Genomic DNA, 21,478 nt, shown 5'->3' with positions numbered 1-21,478 from the left:
TAAATCAAATTTCACTAAACCTTTAGAACAGTCGTTGACAAAAATATTTTGCCGATGGAGGTAATAACGACGCTTATGAATTACGAAAAGTTGAGGTTTACCTCTATGGCTTGGAATAAAGTGATTTTCTAAAGCGATAGCAACCGTTTCGGTAGCCGTTGGGCCAAAAACAGTTCGTTATAACAGTGTTGAATTCGAGTTATATAGAGCCATTTATCATTGCGTGGGAACGGACCAAGCAAATCCAGTCGAGTTAACCATGTGTTCGCTATATCCGAGGGCGAGTTATCCATGTTTCACTGTATATATATTAAAGACGTAATCATCAATAAGAAAGGGAGTAATTGTCACTTTACCTGAGGTTCATGGAAGGTAAATTCAACCTAAGGTGGTGATAGATACAGAGGTATACGGTGTAACTAAATTAGCTGATATCTTTTTTGTTATCTCTTACTAGTGTTTTCACTTTCACTTGCAAAACTGCAATATTTTATGAAACTCCGAAATGTGTATGCTGGAGATTCCTTTGGGTGTCCAGTCAAGCATTTGTTTGAATTTTATGTTGAATCTTGTAATATATTATGGTGACTATAAGTGAAGGTTTGACAGTACCTGCATGTGGTTAAATATTTGACTGTACTTGCATGTGGTTAGAGGTTTGACTGTATTTGCATGTGTTTAGAGGCTTGACTGTACTTGCATGTGGTTAGAGGTTTGACTGTACCTTCATGTGGTTAGAGGTTTGGCTGTACTTGCACGTGGTTAGAGGTTTGACTGTACTTGCATGTGGTTAAAGGTTTGACTGTACATGCATGTGGTTAGAGGTTTGACTGTATTTGCATGTGTTTAGAGGCTTGACTGTACTTGCATGTGGTTAGAGGTTTGACTGTACCTTCATGTGGTTAGAGGTTTGGCTGTACTTGCACGTGGTTAGAGGTTTGACTGTACTTGCATGTGGTTAAAGGTTTGACTGTACATGCATGTGGTTAGAGGTTTGACTGTACTTGCATGTGGTTAGAGGTTTGACTGTATTTGCATGTGTTTAGAGGCTTGACTGTACTTGCATGTGGTTAGAGGTTTGACTGTACCTTCATGTGGTTAGAGGTTTGGCTGTACTTGCACGTGGTTAGAGGTTTGACTGTACTTGCATGTGGTTAAAGGTTTGACTGTACATGCATGTGGTTAGAGGTTTGACTGTACCTGCATGCGGTCGGTGAAGAAAATCGGAAATCTTTCTCAGCTAAACTTAAGCGTTGTAGCTGCGTGTTCAGAGCAAGTGTTAAGTTAACTTAATAGGTGGTCAGTATAGAGTGTAATATTTATACATCTGCTACTTACGGAAGAGTCCAGGTCGCTGTCTTAACAGCAACTCTTCCAGCAATCTTTCATCAGCTTCTTGGTCTGGTAGAATTTCGGAGTTGGCTGCTCGTTTAGTACTAAGTAGCCCTTCCAGCAATCTTTCATCAGCTTCTTGATCTGGTAGAATTTCGGAGTTAGCTGCTCGTTTAGCACTAAATAGCCCTTCCAGCAATCTTTCATCAGTTTCTTGATCTGATAAAATTTCGGAGTTGGCTGCTCGTTTAGCACTAAGTACCCCTTCCAGCAATCTTTCATCAGTTTCTTGATCTGATAGAATTTCGGAGTTGTCTGCTTGTTTAGCACTAAGTAGCCCTTGATGACTCTGAGCAAAGCATATTGTGAGTAGAAATATACTGTACAGGTTCATCTTCTCACTAGAGACTTCTCCTTTATACCTGCCGGTTAGTTGTAAAAGCTAGTATACTGCCCTATTTGTAAGGGAGCAGCCATTGGCTACTGGTCTGTAGGGACTATAAGTACTCTTCTACATGTACATACATTTCAAGTCAAAAATTGCAAAGGTCTAGTTTTACTACTCGAATGAAATTATATGTCTCTGTGTGGAGTTGTCTTACTATACAAAAAACATTCCACGTGTATAATTATAATAATCATGGTAACTTGATTTTATGATAATAACATGTGTAATTGCTGAAATTGTACTGTGAGGTGTGATTGGTCAATTGGCAATGCCCAGCCGGACAAAGTTGATTTAATGTATGACCTTAGTCATGATCAAATACAAAAGTAAAATATTTTTTGGAGTCGTTTTCACTTTTATTGCGCTGCTGAGAGCATTAAATTTGAGGAGACAGTCTGCCACTATAATGACATGGCATCTGCCATCAGCCTTCCTCACTGCTAGAACTCATGCATTCAGAAATAGTTATAAACAACTTCCCAAGAAAATTCATTTAATTAAACTTAATTTTAATTAAAATGTATCAATAACTTTTTATTTGCTTCAGTAATCGTCAACTAAATGATGTTTTTCATTTTATGCCAAAACAAAAATCGGAAGACAAAAATTAAAATGGAATTATTGAGTGAGTTGAACCAACAAAAGTGTTTTAAAAGTTGATAATCTAATAGTATTGTGGAGAAGTCAGGATAGTGAATTGTAGGTTGTAGTAACAGAATGTTCATGAACTTAAACCTATGATAGTAGTATGTTGGTATCACGGAATAGAAAACTGTGGTTTTCATGTGTGTAGAAGGCTACATACAACTATTAATCTGGTCTAGAATTCTGACTGAGAGATGAAAGGTTTCACGTTTGATTCTCCCAAAATGTCATCGATAGTGACATTCGGCCAAACGGTAGTAAAAATTTTATAAGATGATGCTGATGCAGCTAAAGTCAGCAATTGTGATTGAATCTAGGCTTTAGAAGTGAATATATCGATTAACAATGGATTAGTTTTTAACTAAACTTCAAATATGGCCATAGACACAGATTATAATATAACGGTCATATTTTCCACTTCTCAAAGTAATATGATTATATAATATTATATAATCATTGAATACAACTAAAAGGAATTAAATGAATTCCTTATATTGATTTATGTGAATGTTTAACCAATTTAATAGCTGGCATTGTCAAAGGCAACGAGCTAGCATAAGGAGGATGATGGAGTATTAAACCTTTTTGAATCAGGTAAGCTGATAGTTTTTACTCACTTTTCGTAGTTTCAAGCTTCCTGTCAGATGCACCTCTGGTCTTAGACTAGTTCAGCCTCCTCTCATGGAACTGTTTGAGAATGGCAATATTCTGACCATTATATAGGAAGCACTCCGTCACCTCTGAGTTCACTTTGGAGGTATCTGAGGAGAATATAATTGACTAGATGATTATGCCTCACATTTATGAGAAGGTGAGCAGTGAATTATTTAAGGTTGTGCCAATGACTGGGCACCTGCTTTGCATGCCAAGGCAGTGACAGGTAGAGGACAGGGGTAAATGCGAGCGATGACGGGTTAGTTAACTTTATTGGTTGAAACTTTAACGTAATAGCTTAAAATTAGTTGCAATTTGTTTAAAATCCGTTTGAGTAACTTGAGAACGGCACAAAGGTAAGCGATTTCCTCTTGACAAGCTTTAGCAGGTGCTAAAAACAAGCTTTTGCTTATGAAAAATGAAATCTTACAAAATGAAAGCTTTTATCATTCCAAGAAGAGAAATTGAAAAAAACCTTTAATGAAAAATTGAAAATTAAAAAACGCTGTATTAAAGCCCAATTGTATTTACAGCTTGTAGCCATGGCACCAGTTTACCTCTATTTCAGGCGTAAGATTCTGGGTTAGAGTCTGGTTAATTTCAAAACATGTTCCAGAGCTTGCTCACACTTGCGCAAAACTGGCTCGTGGGTTAGAAATAGTGAAAAGGCAAGTACTCAATTTACAACAATTTAGGTTTATGTGTTACAGATCAAACCCAACTAATAACAACGATGGAATGTATTTACGTTACCTTCATTGAAAATATAATAGGAAAAGCAAAAAATAAAAACAATTTTGTTATGGGTCTTTGACAAACAACATATTTGCTGAGAAGTTTTTCAAGGTAGAATTCTCTCTTCAAGCTTGCATACATTTGTTGGGACCTAAAGAGGCCGCTCAACGTGTATACATTTGTTGCCCCCAGAAAAAAATCACGTTTGTTTGTTACCTTGTTTAGGCTCAATATTTTTTATTCCGATTTGGAGTTTTAAAAAATTTGGTAGTTTTACGCAGTCATTTTCGAGGCACGGATTTATCTAGAGGGAGCTTGTAGAACCCCCTCAGCTAGTTGACAGGTTCAACTAACTTCGCATTCTTCGGCATAATGTGTAAAACCTTTTCCTTCTGTACTATAAAAATTGTCAGTTGCCAGTTCATCGTGATTTCAGTTTTACAAACATTTGATGTATTTTTTATCACAGTCGACTAAATCGCCATGGCAACAAATATTTAGTTTTTACTACATTGGTTTTAGTTAACAAATTTACAAACTATGTCGTTGTTAATAATAATGCTTTTCACAGTGCTATTAGCAATAAGCAAATGTTATAACTCATCGCTCTATGAATTTGTGTTTAGCCATAGACTTACTCACAACTCATTTATACATCATTTGCAGTGGTCAAAGGAGGTTGCAAGAGGCGAGTGGACAACTCCGTTATGATTCAACTATCACGTTTATGACGCTACATGGCAATAACACTATACTTACTTTCTTGGCGTACAACATTTTTTGTAAAAGGTTTTATGGACCCAGTGAAAGAATCTATATATATTTCTCAAAGTATGTCCGTCCGTCTGTCTGCATTCCGGCTATAGATATAGCTATAGAGAACACTGATTATTTTACAGATGCAGTCACGCGCTACGACGCCCCTGTTAAGAGGTATTTTTTTGTAAGGTTCAAAACTATATCTGGGTTCAAGGCCAATTCTTTCCGCCCTTTTCAATTACATTGTCTCTGCGAGAAGAGTCTCCATAGAATAGGGATGTCTCCGTATTCAAAGTTTTGATGGATAGCTTCTGGTGGCACAGTAACCTTTGTTACATACACGCACCTCTATGCAAGAATTGTTATTATTAATTCTACATGTTCAGGATTTTTATTTTGTTTTCTCAGTTTGTATTACTTGTATCATTACCGTAGCAAAGCCGACCTAATTCAGCTATTACTTGATAATTATTTCACATTTACATCTAAACCTTTTTATAGTCAATTATGTTTTTTAATTTATTTGACCTGCACGAAACATTTTCCTCACCATATGAAGAAATATGAGTTTAAAAGTTGTTTGACAAAGTTTGAAAACCTTAACAGTTGTTTTTATTTTCTAATAAATTATTTCACCTAACACTTTTCTCATGACATGTAGTTTGAACATTAGAATGGCAAATGTTATTATGTGTTAAATATAAATCAATTTTCTGACCAAAGACTTTTTTTATTACTCGGGCAATGTCGAGTACCACAGCTAGTATTTATATAACTATAAGTTTAGTAATTCAATATTTTATTAAAATTACATAACCCTTGACTATGCTATTAAATCGCTGTTAGTTTTCACAGCGTTTGACATGCTGATACCCCTAACTTTCAAACATATTCATTGAACCACAGGCTAACTAGAATTTAATGCTGTGTTCGTGGGACACTAGAAAATAACGTATAAACATTATTATTATAGTTGCTGTTGATAAAGGGCCAATAATGGAATAGTATGTTTTTGCTGACTGGCAGCATGCCTGAATCGTAATAGTAGAGAGCTAACAATGCTGCTCGCAATGCCATACATTAAGTATGTATCTCATGGAGGCTGACTTGCTGATTTGACTGGCAATATCTACTAATCTCGCTAGTTCACAGACACATTGAAAATATGGTGAAAATACAGCCGGTAAGTTGGTATTCTGCGTATATTTTTAGATAGATGTTATGGTTGTAGAATAGAGATCGAGCTGAGGCTAAGTAATGTGAGTTTGGATAAGGCTGTAGACAAATATTGAGGTAAGGCTGTATAAAATGGTTGAGCTGAGGCTATATAATGTGAATTAATTTAAGGCTGTAGAATAGGTATTGATCTAGGGCTATATAAAATAGATTGACCTGAGGCTATATGATATGAATTAAAGTATAGCTGTAGAATAGGTATTGAGCTAAGGCTACATAGAATACATTGAGTTGAGGCTATATACATGTAATATAAATTGAGCTAAGGTTATAGAATAGGTATTGAGCTAAGGCTATATAAAGTGGATTGAGCTGAGGCTATGTAATATGAATTGAGCTAAGGCTATAGAATAGATATTGATCTAAGGCTATATAAAATAGATTGAGTTGAGGCTATATGATATGAATTGAAGTCAAGCTGTAGAATAAGTATTGAGCTGAGGCTATATAAAGTGGATTGAGCTAAGGCTATATAAAGTGGATTGAGCTGAGGCTATGTAATATGAATTGAGCTAAGGCAATAGAATAGATACTGAGCTAAGGCTATGAAAGTGTGAAAGAAAGTGAGGTTGAGCGATAAATCATTAAGGGAATGTATTCCTGTACATACACAGGTTATTATTATGTTAAACTATTAACCATATAATATATGGCTTTGACAGAATAGTATAAATACTGTTGTTTTTTTTGTAATGAAGTGGTAGGGTGGATGCAAGTGCCAATTTATAATCAGTTCAAATCTTTATTTCAGCTAAATACTTTATAATACAGTAAAAACTGACAGTACATGTTAATAAAGGTTTGACTGTACTTTTAAGTAGAGATTTGACTGTACATATAAGTGGAGGTTTGACTGTACTTATAAGTGGACGTTTGACTGTACTTGTAAGTGGTGATTTGACTGTACTTTTAAGTAGAGGTTTGATTGTATTTGTAAGTAGAGGTTCGACTATACTTGTGAGTAGAGGTTCGACTGTACTTATAAGTGGAGGTTTGACTGTACTTCTAAGTAGAATGTTGACTGTACTTTTAAGTAGAGGTTTGACTGTACTTGTAAGTAGAGGTTCGATTGTATCTGTAAGTAAAGGTTTGACTGTACTTATAAGTGGAGGTGTGACTGTACTTGTAAGTGGCGATTTGACTGTACTTGTAAGTGGCGATTTGACTGAACTTTTAAGTAGAGGTTTGACTGTATTTGTAAGTAGAGGTTTGACTGTACTTGTAAGGGGAGGATTGACAGGATTTGTAAGTAGAGATTTGACTGTACTTGTAAGTAGAGGGTTGACTGTACTTGTAAGTAGAGGTTTGACTGTACTTGTAAGTATAGGTTTGACTGGACTTGTATGTAGAGGTTTGACTGTACTTGTAAGTAGAGGTTCGACTGTACTTGTAAGTAGAGGTTTGACTGTACTTGTAAGTAGAGATTTGACTGTACTTGTAAGTAGAGATTTGACTGTACTTGTAAGTAGAGATTTGACTGTACTTTTAAGTAGAGATTTGACTGTACTTGTATGTAGAGGTTTGACTGTACTTGTAAGTAGAGGGTTGACTGCACTTGTAAGTAGAGGTTTTACTGTACTTTAAGTAGAGGTTTGACTGTATTTGTAAGTAGAGGTTTGACTGTACTTGTAAGTAGAGAATTGACTGTACTTGTAAGTAGAGGTTTGACTGTACTTGTAAGTAGAGGTTTGACTGTTTGGCTGTGTGGGTAAGTGGAGGTTTATAATAACTTCAAACTTGCAGAGTCACACGGGTACCATAGACGGGGATGAGAACGTAGAGAGAGGAAACTGGAGCAGGCAGTTGGACTTCTTGCTCTCTTGTCTTGGCTACGCAGTCGGTCTCGGCAATGTATGGAGGTTCCCGTACCTCTCATATTCGTAAGTGTTTACACAGCTTATATGTATACCAGCTACTGATGTCTGTACTGGCAGCAAACAGGTATGTGGTCTCAAAGATTGTTCAGAATTTTATTTTCTGACCGATGCCAACTTGAGAACTATAATAGCATGTAGTCTGATTGAATCAGCCTGTAGTCAAAAGCCTTCAGTTTAAAACTCATTAACTTGCACAAAATTTTAGTAAATTTCATCAAAAAATATCGGTATTTTTTTATCATTTGCGATTGTTTTTGATGTTTGAGGTGATCTGACTGCAAGAATGTTTCAAGATTAAAATTTGATCGCAGTTGAAATGCTCAGCTCAAGTGAAAGTGCGATTAAGATGTCTATTGTTGTAAAAAGACTGACAGAATAGACACGCGTAGCTCTGCAACTTGAGCACAATCGTCTACATCAACTATCGCAAATATAACAACTTGTGACGTCATTTTGCACATATTTTCCTTCTGAGTGTTTTTGCCACGATCAAGTTTTGTCAATTTTAATCATGAAACATCCAATTAGTCAGATCAATCATGGAAAACAATCGCAAATGATAGAAAAATATCACTGCTTCCTGATAAAATATACTAAAAAATTTTGTAAGTGATAACAGATGTTAGCAATTACTGCACTTGTTGTATTGTTAACAATGTTAACACAGTGTTAACACTGTAGTAATTAACACTGTTAACACAGCGTTAACACTGGTAGTTACTGCAGTGTTAACTTGTGCTGTCAACACTTTATGATTTCATTACAGAAGCGGAGGTGGTGCCTTCTTCATCCCCTACTTTATCATGCTTGTTTTCGTCGGGATGCCCGTATTCTTCCTTGAGCTCACACTTGGTCAGTTCAGCTCGCGAGGTCCTGTGGGCAGTTTCAAATTCGCCCCAATTCTCAAAGGTAAGTTCTGGTTTCTCAATAATTAATAATACTTATGCAAGGGAGAAGTTAAGATCTATGCTGGTGAGGTTTGTTTCAACTTCCTGCGCATTTTGAGTTGGGCTAGTTTTATATGTGTTAGTAGTGTATATAGTATGTAGTAGTGTTATATGTGTTAGCACTCTGGTACTCCGATCTGCTGTGAGAGATCATCAGGGGTGCCAATAAGCGTGGGCACAGCTATTCTAAAGAGCCAGGAGGCGGATGATTACAGGTTGGGCTACCAAGCCCAACCTTGGTAACCCAACACTGTACCAACTGAGATGGTACAGTGTTGGGCTACCAGGTCAAAAGTTCAGAGTTCGATTCCTGTTGAAAGCAATCTTTTTTCCTAATCTCTAAGCTTGACTCAAGACTGACAGATGTATCCGACTCTTATTATAGTAAAGACTAGTGGAATGTCTGGCATTGCACGGGTAATAAATAAAGTTTTTGCACAAAAAAATTATTTTTAATCAACATATTATGTTGATTAAAAATGTTACCATTTTAACTTTTAAATGAAAGTATTTGTTTATTTCTGTGTAATTCACGCTGCACCTGCTTCAGTGCTGCTTCAGTGCCTACTACTATACTGATTGCGATAGTTTTGTTAAGTTTAAACATTTTTCTTCACGTGTGGGCACACATTTTTCTTTTGATATGGCTTTACACGTGATGCCAGCTGAAGTGTTAACTGTGAAGCCATAAAATATTGGTAAGTGTGATAAGTATGTGCATAAGTCATTCCTTAGTACAGCCATTTGTACAGCGTAGTGTATTGGATGGCATGCCTGTCTGCCGAGCTGAAGGTTGCAAGTTTTAATCCAGTGCACAGCGTATTTTTCATTCCTAAAACTTTATCATTATCACTGGACACACGGATAGACAGACACCAAGATTTATATATATACTATATACTGTATATTTAGAAGGAAAGATGTGTAAGCTAATACACCTAGCTGTGCTACTCAGCGTTGCCTGTATAATAAAAACGTCTTTGGTCAGAAAATTGTTTTGTATTTAATATACAACAACATTTGCCATTCTAACTTTCAAACTACATATCATGAGAAAAGTTTTTTGCATAATTGAAATAAATTAAGAGAGAAAATAAAACAACTCTAAAGGTTTTCAAGCTTTGTCAAACAACTTTTAAACGCATATTTCCTCATATCACGAGAAAAGTTTTCGTGCAGGTCAAATAAATTATAAAAAATAAAAGACTATAAAAAGGTTTAGATGTAAATGTGAAATATAAGCAAGTAATAGCTAAATTAAGTCTGTTTTGCTATGATTACAATAAAAGATGATTCGGTAATGATACAATTAATACCAACTCAAAAAACAAAAATCCTGAATATGTAGAATTAATATTAACAATTCTTGCATTGACGTGTGTGTGTGTATAAAAAAGGTTACTGTTACTCCAGAAGCTATCCATCAGAACTTTGTATGCAGAGACACTTCTCCTCTACGGAGACTCTTCCCACAAAGGCAAAATAATCGTCCGCGCGAGAAGAATTGGCCTTGACCCCAGATATTTGACGTCAAACATTTGATACTTTTTAAAGTTTGACGACAAACGACAAACTTGATCACTCCGCTAGGCGATGTCACTGTTGCGTACTACGCGGGGTGACTGCGTAACGTCACTGAGAAGGTAGCTCTTATTAGTACGCTTTCTCAAATTTTCCGTTGGCAATGTGCCAGGCTAATAGCAAGTGGTAGGCAACTCTCATTAACTCTCATTGTTTATCAGCTAATACCCGGGCAGCACCGGGTAGCACAGCTAGTATATAGATAGATCTCAATGTCATCTACGTCTGTCATCGTCTGTCTGGCTATGGCACTTGGTTATGATCAGTAGGCTGGTAATTCAAGTCACGCAAAGACCATTGATGATGTTAGGACAGGCATTCATCCACATTTGTTTGTGTGCAGTATCAATCAGTCTAAAGTCTGTAGACCTACTCAGACATAGCACCAGGCATTTTTCTCACATGGGTGTAAAACCATAATCGAAATGTGATATTTTTGTATGATATATATCAAATAATATATATCATATAATTATATAATATAATTATATCTCTATAATACGCCCATATATTAATTATGCCTATATATTATATCTACTAGAAATTCCCCTGTCATACAGCCCACGACCAAAGTGATACTGGAAAAAAGAAAGGGTACTGATGGTTGAGAAATTCCATATTAGCAGTCAAATGGCACTGCAGTGCAATAGGATAACTGCAATGGTAGCTGCAAGGGTAGCTGTAATGTACTGGGTGTTATTATGTACAACAAACAGCAATAATGAAAGGAAAAGATTGTACATGTATGTTTATATCTCTCCCGTGCAATAGGAGAAATGCAATATTAAAAGTAAAATGCACTGACTGATATTATTAGAATAACCAATATTATTAATATAGTAATACAGTAATAATAGAAAACCAATGCACAATTTTGTTTACATTTCAAAACGTCATAGCAACCAATATTAAGAAGTTGTGATATTTATCTAGATTTTTAGAAAATCTATTTAACAAAATTATTTAGAAAAGATAATAACAGTAACATATTGCCCAACATCGGTCACTATATACTTTGATCTTGTAAATTCGAATGATTATTCTTATAATTTAACATTGTAATAATCTTATAAAAATCATTAAAAAAATATCATCATCATTTTCTTTAATTTCACTGCTTTGGACATCAGTTGGAATACCAAAGTACTCATTATAAGGGTCCAAAATGTCAGTTACTTTGAAATCGGCAAAAAAGAAACGATTACTTTTCAGTACTTCTACGTTAGTTACAGAAACCTTCGGCAATTGGACAATGCCATAAACTGGTGAAATGTGCACATTTTTCTCGTGCAATATTCTATTTATTTTATCTATATTTTATATATATATATAAAATATATATATATATAAAATATATATATATATAAAAATTCAAGATTGAACAATTTTTTATTTAATTGTAATAATCATTGAATTAATTTATTTTAAAATGCCACAAGTTTTTATTAATTGAACCAAGGGCAGCGCTTTAGTTAGGGTTGTCCTCTCTTTTGTTGTAAGCATTTTGAATTCCAGGGTAGATAGCATATGGCTTAATTGTCTCATTTATTATTAAACTCACCCTAGTTTTCTGATGGGGTAACAGTAAAAATACAAACTAAGGTTTTAAATCTTACTGCATGAAACAATATTTTAAAATAATTATTAACAATATGTAAAATATTTGAGGAATCAAGTTTGTTGTGGCTTTTTCTACCATTATATGGAGCTCAACTGGTGAAAATATTACCTAATAGTCAGAGAATCTTGCAGGTGCTGGGATAGGAATGGTGCTCGTATCCGCCACGGTGGCCACCTACTATGGAGTTATCATTTCATGGGCTATATTTTACCTGTTTGCTTCCTTTACCATTAATAAGTTACCTTGGGAGGGCTGTGATAACCCCTGGAACACAGACGGTAAGTGATCTAAACCATTTCTTAACGTTTCTAAATTTTCATTGTGGCCTCCTATGTCAACAGTCTTGACCTATCACCTTCCTTTGTCAATAGTCTTCACCAATCACCTTCCTCTGTCAACAGTCAGTCCTGACCAATCACTTTCCTCTTTCAATAGCGATTCTTGACCTATCATCTTTCTCTGTCACAATTACCGTATTCTATCAATAGTTCTGACCAATCACTGACATTTGTCAATAATCCTGACCAATCATTTTTCCTTTTGTCAATAGTTCTGACCAATCAGTTTTCTCTGTCAATAATCCTGACCAATCAGCATTCTATGTCAATGGCTACTAGTTGAAAGGCCCTGATGATCATATATGTTCAACATTAGACGGCTCACACGTTGGCCAATCAGAAACAAAATTACACCTTTTAAATCTGACCACATTTGCTCTTCCACCTAGAGCTGTCTATAGGTGGGTGTACTTTTACACATATACACACTGTTCCTAGAGCTGTTCATAGGTGGGTATACTTTTACACATATACACACAGTTCCTAGAGCTGTTAATAGGTGGGTATACTTTTACACATATACACACTATTCCTAGAGCTGTTCATGGGTGGGTATATTTTTACACATATACACACAGTTCCTAGAGCTGTTCATAGGTGGGTATACTCTTACACATATACACACTATTCCTAGAGCTGTTCATGGGTGGGTATATTTTTACACATATACACACAGTTCCTAGAGCTGTTCATAGGTGGGTATACTCTTACACATATACACACTATTCCTAGAGCTGTTCATGGGTGGGTATATTTTTACACATATACACACAGTTCCTAGAGCTGTTCATAGGTGGGTATACTCTTACACATATACACACAGTTCCTAGAGCTGTTCATGGGTGGGTATACTTTTACACATAATCACACAGTTCCTAGAGCTGTTCATGGGTGGGTATACTCTTACACATATACACCCTGTTCCTACGTATATGCATTGTTCCTGGGGTTGGGAAAAGATGGGAACAATTTTACATAGTCTTTGTTTCATCTAGCATGCTCGGGACGGCTTCCAGATATGTTGGAGCAAGAGTGCCGGAGCCTTAACTATACAATCGCAAACAACGGCTTTTGTTTAAAAAATGACGGTGCCCGAGCGGCAGTCTATGACCTGGCAATCGCCAAGGATAAAGCTGGCTTTGAAAGGGTGCTTTCTGCGTCAGAGTACTACACGTGAGTCTGCATGTGTTCACATGTCTATGTTTTTTCTTTAATTATAGTATACTAGTCACATGTTCACATGTCTATGTTAGCTCTCTAATTATAGTATACTAGTCACATGTTCATATGTCTATGCTAGTTCTCTAATTATAGTATACTAGTCACATTTTCATATGTCTATGCTAGTTCTCTAATTGTAGTATACTAGTCACATGTTCATATGTCTATGTTAGCTCTCTAGTTATAGTATAGTAGTCACATGTTGATATGTCTATGTTAGTTCTCTAATTATAGTATACTAGTCACATGTTCACATGTCTATGTTTATTCTCTAATTATAGTATACTAGCACACAGGCAGTCTTGTGTGCCTTGAAATGTCGTCGTGTGTAATAACTATGTGCATAATTATTCCAACAAGTGGCAAGGTGACTGAGTGGTGTAATTGTTACCACTTTGGTCTACAAAGCCGAGAATCCAATGTTTAAAATATTTAATTTAAAATATTTTGTTATTAAATTAATTTATTATCGAATAAAATATTTAATTTTTGTATTGTGCATTTTATCCTCATGCCCCAAACGTAGCCTCGTACGGACGGACGGACACGGCTCTCATAATAGTGAAGACTACTGAATGCCCGGCGTTGCTCGGGTAAAACAAAAGTCTTTGCGCAGAAAACCTGTTTTTATTTAACATAATACAACATTTACCAATCTAGCTTTTAAACTTCATATCATGAGAAAAGTTTTTATGTGTTGTTCAAATAAATAAAGAAAAGAATAAACAATTAGTACGTGGAAGTGTGTTCCAGCAGAAGCTCGTTGTGTTCAAAGTTTTAATAGACAATACTGGTACCCCTCAATGCTGGTACAAACGCGAAAATGAGATATTGGACTGTCTCTGTGTGGTACATTACTTTGTCTGACTGAATGGAAAGAGAATGTGGAGGCTATTCCTACTCGAGATAATGCAATTGTCCACATGAAAAGCAGCATTTCGCCTTCTCAATTTTACCAAAACCGAAAATTCAGTGTAGTGAGTGTAATAGCACATTTGAAAATTGTAATTAAAACATAAGTAATGACAAAAATATTAAATTTTTAAAAATTTAAAAAAATTAACAAACGCAAATGGTAACATTAATTAATAACAAGAAGTCCATGAACAGAATGGCTTGGTCTTGTGGTTTCGTGCACACGTTAATGAACTAGTGTTTCGAAAGGCGCAAGTTCAAATCCAGTACAAAGGTAATTTTTATTTCTTAGATTTTCCCCTCTATAACTCGACAGGCGGCCAACAAACTTTGAGATATATATGTATAGATATAGAAGAAAGTTGAATAGATATAAATCATCTTCTTATGTCTATGATTTATACCTATTAGCTACTTACTCATGTGTCTATGCTTACTATTTACTCCATATTTATGGTAAAACTTGTCTATTATTTATGTCTGATTGTACGTTCAGGCAGCTCTATATATCATAGCTGTTAAGTGAGCATGTTAGAGATGTAACAACTTCAAAATACGTGCATTTTGTGACAAAGGTTAGGAGCAGACAACCTTTGTTTAGTAGAGTAATCTTTTCATAAAATAATGTATATTTATTTTAGCATAACAGAGGTCAATGATAAATGCCGAGTATGTAGTCGATTTTCTATATATATGTATTAATTTTATTCTACTACTGCTGTGATAGGTACCACCCCTATGTGGTGTGATTTTTACAACTGCCTTTCCTTGCATATAAGCCGGTCTCGTGTATAAGCCGACCCTATCAAACAGCCCTAAAATGGTGAATCGATAAAAATTTGTTTATACTTTTATGCTAGCAGAATGTCCGGCGTTAAACGGGTATTAAAAGCCAGCTTATAATGTAGTTGCCTGCCACTTGTCATTAGCCTGGCACATTGCCAATGGCTAATTTAAGGAAGCTAGTTATCTACGGGTCTTACTAATACATAGAATGACGGTATGCCGTAACGGAAAGTGGTAGCGTATTTTCACCCACATACCGGCGCATATCGCCTATCCATCAATTGGTTCAGCATTTGTTTGGCAAACAGGAGGCTCTGAGATCAAATCTTTGGGGATGCAGACTCTTCATTCCAATGTTTTAATAGCTATAGCTGGACAAATGAAACTACAGAGTTTAAGATTTATATATATAAATTTAAATATATATTTGTACCTGATGTGCATATAGGAGTGGCACCTGTCACAGAAAAGGGTTGCAGAAGAGAACTAATGGAAATGATAACCATTATTGTTACCGCAAATCCTCTATTTGAATGCCATGACTTTCTACTATTCAACCCTTTTCTCATAGTGGCAGTCAAATAGAGGTGGGGTTCAAATAGAGGTGGGGTTCAAATAGAGGCTGGCATTGTTATTTTCAAATAGCTCGGCAGAATTTTGGGAAGCTAAATTTACCTATTTTATGGGCGAAATCAATATCACCTATAGCCTACTTTGTACTTTCGTTTGGGCGGAGTGACATTCCTGCCAGTCATTCAGCTAGTGTATGTTTATAGTATACATATAAATGTTTATATACATATATACATACATTTACGTAAATACATATAAATATAAATATATATACACTGTAAGACCTCTCATAGAATACCATGGCGCTCTATTTCTCAACCCTTCCTCTGTAAAATCGGTTAAATAAATGTCAACAACATGGCCGACATTTTATTTTTCAAATACCTCGTGAGAAATCTGGGAAAATAAATTTAGCTTTTCTACAGGCGAAGCAAATGCTCGCAGGTATCTTGCCCTTTCCTTCCAGCAGAGTGACATTAACCCTTCTGAATGCTATAAATATGCTAAATTACCTCCATCTTGTCAAAGATCTTTGATCAAATATGCATTGGGAAGTCGACAAACATCTCTACCAGTTGCTATCTATTGCTGCCAATTAACCTGTGGTAATATTATAGCCTGTGCCCTGCTTTGCAATGTGTTCGAGCTTGCAATTTTTATTTCATTCCAAATTTGGAAGCATATTTTTATTGTATAACTATATTTAACTATAATGCTGCATAAAAGCTCGTTGCACTTATTAATATGTTCGCTACAGTTTGCAACCAAAACTAGTTTTGTATGTGCACTAGAAGAGTTACGAGCGCCAATCCATTGTAAGTCAAGTTAAAATAACCGCAAAGATGCTATCAAATAATATGCGATAAATTTGCAAATTTATAAGTTATATAATGATAATCTATCAATGTTACAAATATATATTTATGAACAAATGACATAAAGGAGCCATACTTATATTACATGCAGAAACAAAAATTGAAAATTTTAAAACAAAAGTATTTGCATCGTTTGCTCGGATGGCTGTGTTTTGGTTGTTGCTTTCCATGGAATGAACATCTTCTATATGTCCAATACCTTCCACAATGTATTCGGACCTCAACTCTTCTTGTGCACTGCTGAACTAGTCGATATTAGCGTTCAAATAACTTTTTTAGTAGAGCAAAACTTTTACGCGCTGCATTTCGCCCAAATAATGACAAACTTTTAGCCGGATGAGCTCTAAGTGCTGCCTTTAGCCTAAAACTGGTTGTTCACATGCCATCGAAAATGTGAACCATTTTTCACATTTTTCACATATGCCGAAGTATCGAGACCAATTTGAACAAGAAACTACAACTAGCCTGATACAGTTATTAATTACATGTATTTCTTTGGTGAACCATAACACCATAACTCTGATCGTACAATGAAATGACATTATGTTAACTTCACTCCGACTTTACAACTCAGCTGTTAGCCTATTACTTACAGTTTGTTACTTACAGTTTGTTACTTACAGTTTGTTACTTACAGTTTGTTACTTACAGTTTGTTACTTACAGTTTGTTCCTTACAGTTTGTTACTTACGGTACTGTGGGCTTGTGTTTGAGAAAAAGTCACACGCGAAAGTTCCTTGAAAAAAGTGCAACAAAACCGCCGCATTTGGCCTTTTTTCAGTCAACTTTCTTTTTCACGATGAAGCATTGTTCACAGGTCATGTACTCTAGAGGGATGGTCAAATTATTTTGACCATGATTCACCACAGACAAATTAAAGTTCCATAACGAGCTGAAGATGTGCATTTTTCTTTTTTGTCATACATAAACATGCAAATATTTGTGAACATTTTAAACAAATACGATTTTTAAAAACTTTATTCATATACACACTTTGACTAAAAATCAGTGAATGAATGTGATGTAATAAATATGTCTAACATTAGTGAGAAAAGTGTTGAGTGGGCTTTGACTTCACAATACTATCAACACGGTTTCCTGCTACTTTTAGCGACTCTTAAAGGTTGACTTGCAATAAAATTCACATTACAGTTATTTGGTATCAAAAGATTCACAATGTCTTACTCTGTTGTGTTGTAGGTGCAAAATATATGGAAATGTGATTACAAGCTCTTAAAAGCTCAAAAAGAAAAAGCCGTCCACAATTGGAATCTCTTTATTTCGATGACGTAGCCATGAAATTTGGTTATTGTCTTGTCACGTGATTGTTATTTTTCTTTTTTGTCATACATAAACATGCAAATATTTGTGGACATTTTAAACAAATACGATTTTTAAAAACTTTTTTATATACATAATTTGACTAAAAATCACTGAATGAATGTGATGTAATAAATATGTCTAATATCAGTGAGAAAAGTGATGAGTGGGCTTTGACTTCACAATATTATCAAAACGCGGTTCCCGGCTACTTACAGCGACTCTTAAAGTTTATGAAGATGAGTATTTGTGAATCATGTTCTATGATTGTTTTTCATGAAAATATTTTTGACAGCTAACTTGAAAGATCCAAAAAAAACAACAAAGATCCAAATTTAGATCTGCCATTTGGCCACAGCTGCTCTAAACCATTAGTCCAAGGGTTCTAGTTCACCATTTTCTTACTACATTAGAGTCGTCCCCTTTATTTAGTCAAAAGAATTGATGCAACTAACAGTTGTTAACCCTCCATTGTAGGAGACGGGTTTTGAATGAATCTGAAGGAATTGAAAAACTTGGGACTGTTAGCTGGGAGCTAGCATTGTGTCTCATAGCTGCTTGGGTGCTTGTTATTCTCTCTCTCTACAAAGGTGTCAAGTCCTCCGGAAAGGTTTGTTTTAACAAAAGCTATTTTATCTCATGTCGGCCTGAAAATATGTCTTGCCTCTGGCTTGAAAGGGTGGTCTTGCCTTTAATAGAATCATTTAAAAGAAAACTGTAGGGCCATATGCTACGGGATCAATTGACTAATATAAATTATTTTCATTGAGATTGTCTCAGGGTTGGCTCGGTTCCAACCCAGGGTTTAAACCAAGCAGTTTAAACCCGGTTTAAACCAGCCGGAAAAACCGGTTTTTTAATTATTTTTTTGTGAAAAACATAATACAGTGAAACTCGGATAAATCGCCCTCGGATATATCGAACACATGGTTAACTCGAATGGATTTGCTTGGTCCGTTCCCACGCAATGATAAATGGCTTTAGATAACTCGACCAAAACTCCGTTAACTCGAACAGTTTTTTTCCAAACGGCTACTGAGACGGTTGTTACTATCGCTTTAGAATATCACTTTATTCTAAGTCATAGAGATAAACATCGACTTCTAGTAGTTCTTAGGCCTCGTTATTACCAACATCGGCAAATATTTTCATTAACGACTTTTCTAAAGGTTTGCAAAAATCAAATTTTACCAAACATCCATTTAGCAATAAGCCCTCCAAAAGCAAGAAAAGCGATGTAAAATTTGGATACACTGTAACATTAAAGTAATCTCGGCAAAATCGATAATGGGTTTTTAATAGTAAAGCAGTTTTGTAATAACTGACTTATTGCAAAATTGATCTTGGTTAAAACCCTCGGTAGAAAAATACGTATGTATTTTTTCTGAGCGTTTTAACCGCGATCAAGTTTTGCTAATTTTAATCTGAGAACGTCCTGGCAGTCACATCACCTAAAGCAACAAACAAATCTCAAGTGATAGAAAAATATCTATACTTTCTGATTAAAAATATTAAAAACTTCACACGAGAAACCCTTTAACTTGCAACAAGCAATCTATGCTTTTGATTGATATATAATTTGTATATGTACATGTATCTACTGATAAATACGCGCACTTATGACTGTCCTGATAACTTGAACGCTCTAATAACTCAAACACTTTTGCTCAGTCTCTTGAAGTTTGAGTTATCCGTGTTTCACTGTACTTGAAGCTCCTAGTGGTTTGTGTGTAGTAGAAATGCAATTTTATGTAATGGAAGTTCATTTAGGACACAGTAGTAAATTGATGGCAGAGTTCAAGTTGAAACTACATGGAATCCTAGCACAACAATGAATTAGTGAATTTCATTTGCAATTACTGTTATCAAGTGATATGATAAACCCTTTACTGATGAAATATGAAAACCATGCGAAATATACTAATACCATCATTGTCTCTGATAATGCATGAAAACTATCTCAAGTCTGGCCAGTGAGAGAGGATTGCTTATAATTAGAAATTAAAACAGTAAAATCCTTTTGGAAAAAAGCTTTAGGTTTGCAAACTAATATTTATTGGACACAAGCCAAATTAGTTGAATTGTTAGAATTCAGTTTATCAAGCTTTTTGTGTTTCGAAAAATCAACTCTAGTGCTAGCATTGAGCAAATATTATCAACGTTTGGGTTTGTCCATTCAAGTCAGAAATAGACTGGGCACAGAGAAACCTGGGAAACTTGTGTTTATTTACAGTATGAACAATACCCAAGTACATATTCAGTCACATATTGTATCTACTACTACTACCCTTACAATTTACAAATTTTTTGCTTTAATTTTAGCAATTGTAGACCTATGATATGCTCCTATCATGATAATATGATAGGAGCATATCATAGCATATGATATGCTCCTAGCATATCAAGCATATTATGATATCAAGCATATGATAATACATATCATGTATTATCATATGCTCTGCTCTTCACTACCACGCAATTCATCACTTGGATTAAAGTTCCTACTTATACATAGAACTGTATGCAATATATTCACTTTATGTGATAAGATTTTTGCTCTGTATTTCATCAATAATGTGTGATTAAAGTTTCATTCTGAAATTTCCATATGTTCTCTCTTTTTTTTCCCCATAACAACTCCCACAGTACCATTTTTAACAGATGATTTCATATATTTATTTTCAATACTCAATTGTGCAGCTATGGTGAGTGAGGTTAATTAGACTTAAAATTGCAAAAACCTTGTGCAAATTTTATAAACCTCAAAGTATAACTCTTAAACCGGTTTAAACCATAAAAACCGGTTTAAACCAAAAACCATGGTTTGTTCAGTTTTTTCATAAAAACCATGGTTTCTTCCAACTCTAGATTATCTGATGAAACTCAAAATGAAATATGGAATGAAAATACGTTTACAGAACAGTTTTCACTATTAATTTTTTTAAATTATCAACAGTTTTAACTATTAATTGCAAGTATAAAACGTTAATTATATTCAACAGGAAGGGACTAGAAATAAGATTAGGTAATGGGATTAGGAATGAAATAATTAATTCTCTCTTATATTGTATATCAGCAGAGATGCTAGTATTTACTGGTAGTACTAGTAAAACTACTATACTAGTAGTATTACTAAGATTGTAGTACTCATACTAGTGTTAGTACTAATACTCAATATACTAATATAAATCGCGTACAACGCTCGTACAACTCACAGATGTCAGGATAGTGGTGATTGTTACTAAATTCTAATACAGGGATTCATCCGATTCTGCTACCATTGAAAGGTATAATTTGCAATCTTTTATATGAATTTTAAGCGGTCCTTGCCTTGCAACCTTTATTATATTATGTATACAATTGTACAAACACAAATTTGATAGATTACTGTATTCTCCCTAAACCAGAAGGGTTTTTCCTAAAACAAAAGTTTCCCAGTTGGTACCAGCATTGAGTACAAGTTTTTCTTAGAAAAGTTAAATGCTATGCATTATTTTTTTAATGTAAAAAAAATAATGCATAGCATTATTTTTTTACGTTAAAAAATAATGCTATGCAATTAACTGAAAAATTAATTAGTTAAGTGCATAGCAATTTTTTTAATGCCATGCAATT

General features: G+C 34.9%; 1 protein-coding gene across 1 annotated transcript in view; it reads left to right on the top strand.

The window, feature by feature from the left end:
- Positions 1 to 365: 365 nt before the first annotated feature.
- The window catches only part of LOC137397199 (sodium- and chloride-dependent glycine transporter 2-like), a 44,965-nt gene continuing 23,852 nt past the window's right edge, over positions 366 to 21,478 (top strand). Inside the window, exons 1-7 of the mRNA XM_068083487.1 lie at positions 366 to 372; positions 1,585 to 1,616; positions 7,553 to 7,689; positions 8,453 to 8,595; positions 11,967 to 12,113; positions 13,169 to 13,346; positions 18,341 to 18,473. Of these exons, the coding sequence (XP_067939588.1) occupies positions 366 to 372; positions 1,585 to 1,616; positions 7,553 to 7,689; positions 8,453 to 8,595; positions 11,967 to 12,113; positions 13,169 to 13,346; positions 18,341 to 18,473 (777 nt within the window). The remainder of the gene's footprint in view (positions 373 to 1,584; positions 1,617 to 7,552; positions 7,690 to 8,452; positions 8,596 to 11,966; positions 12,114 to 13,168; positions 13,347 to 18,340; positions 18,474 to 21,478) is intronic.

The sequence above is a fragment of the Watersipora subatra genome, chromosome 5 (genome assembly GCF_963576615.1).
Source record: "Watersipora subatra chromosome 5, tzWatSuba1.1, whole genome shotgun sequence".
In the NCBI taxonomy this organism is placed as follows: Eukaryota; Metazoa; Bryozoa; class Gymnolaemata; order Cheilostomatida; family Watersiporidae; genus Watersipora; species Watersipora subatra.
The sequence above is the reverse complement of the archived record's forward strand: the minus strand, read 5'-3'. Positions and strand labels throughout refer to the sequence as shown.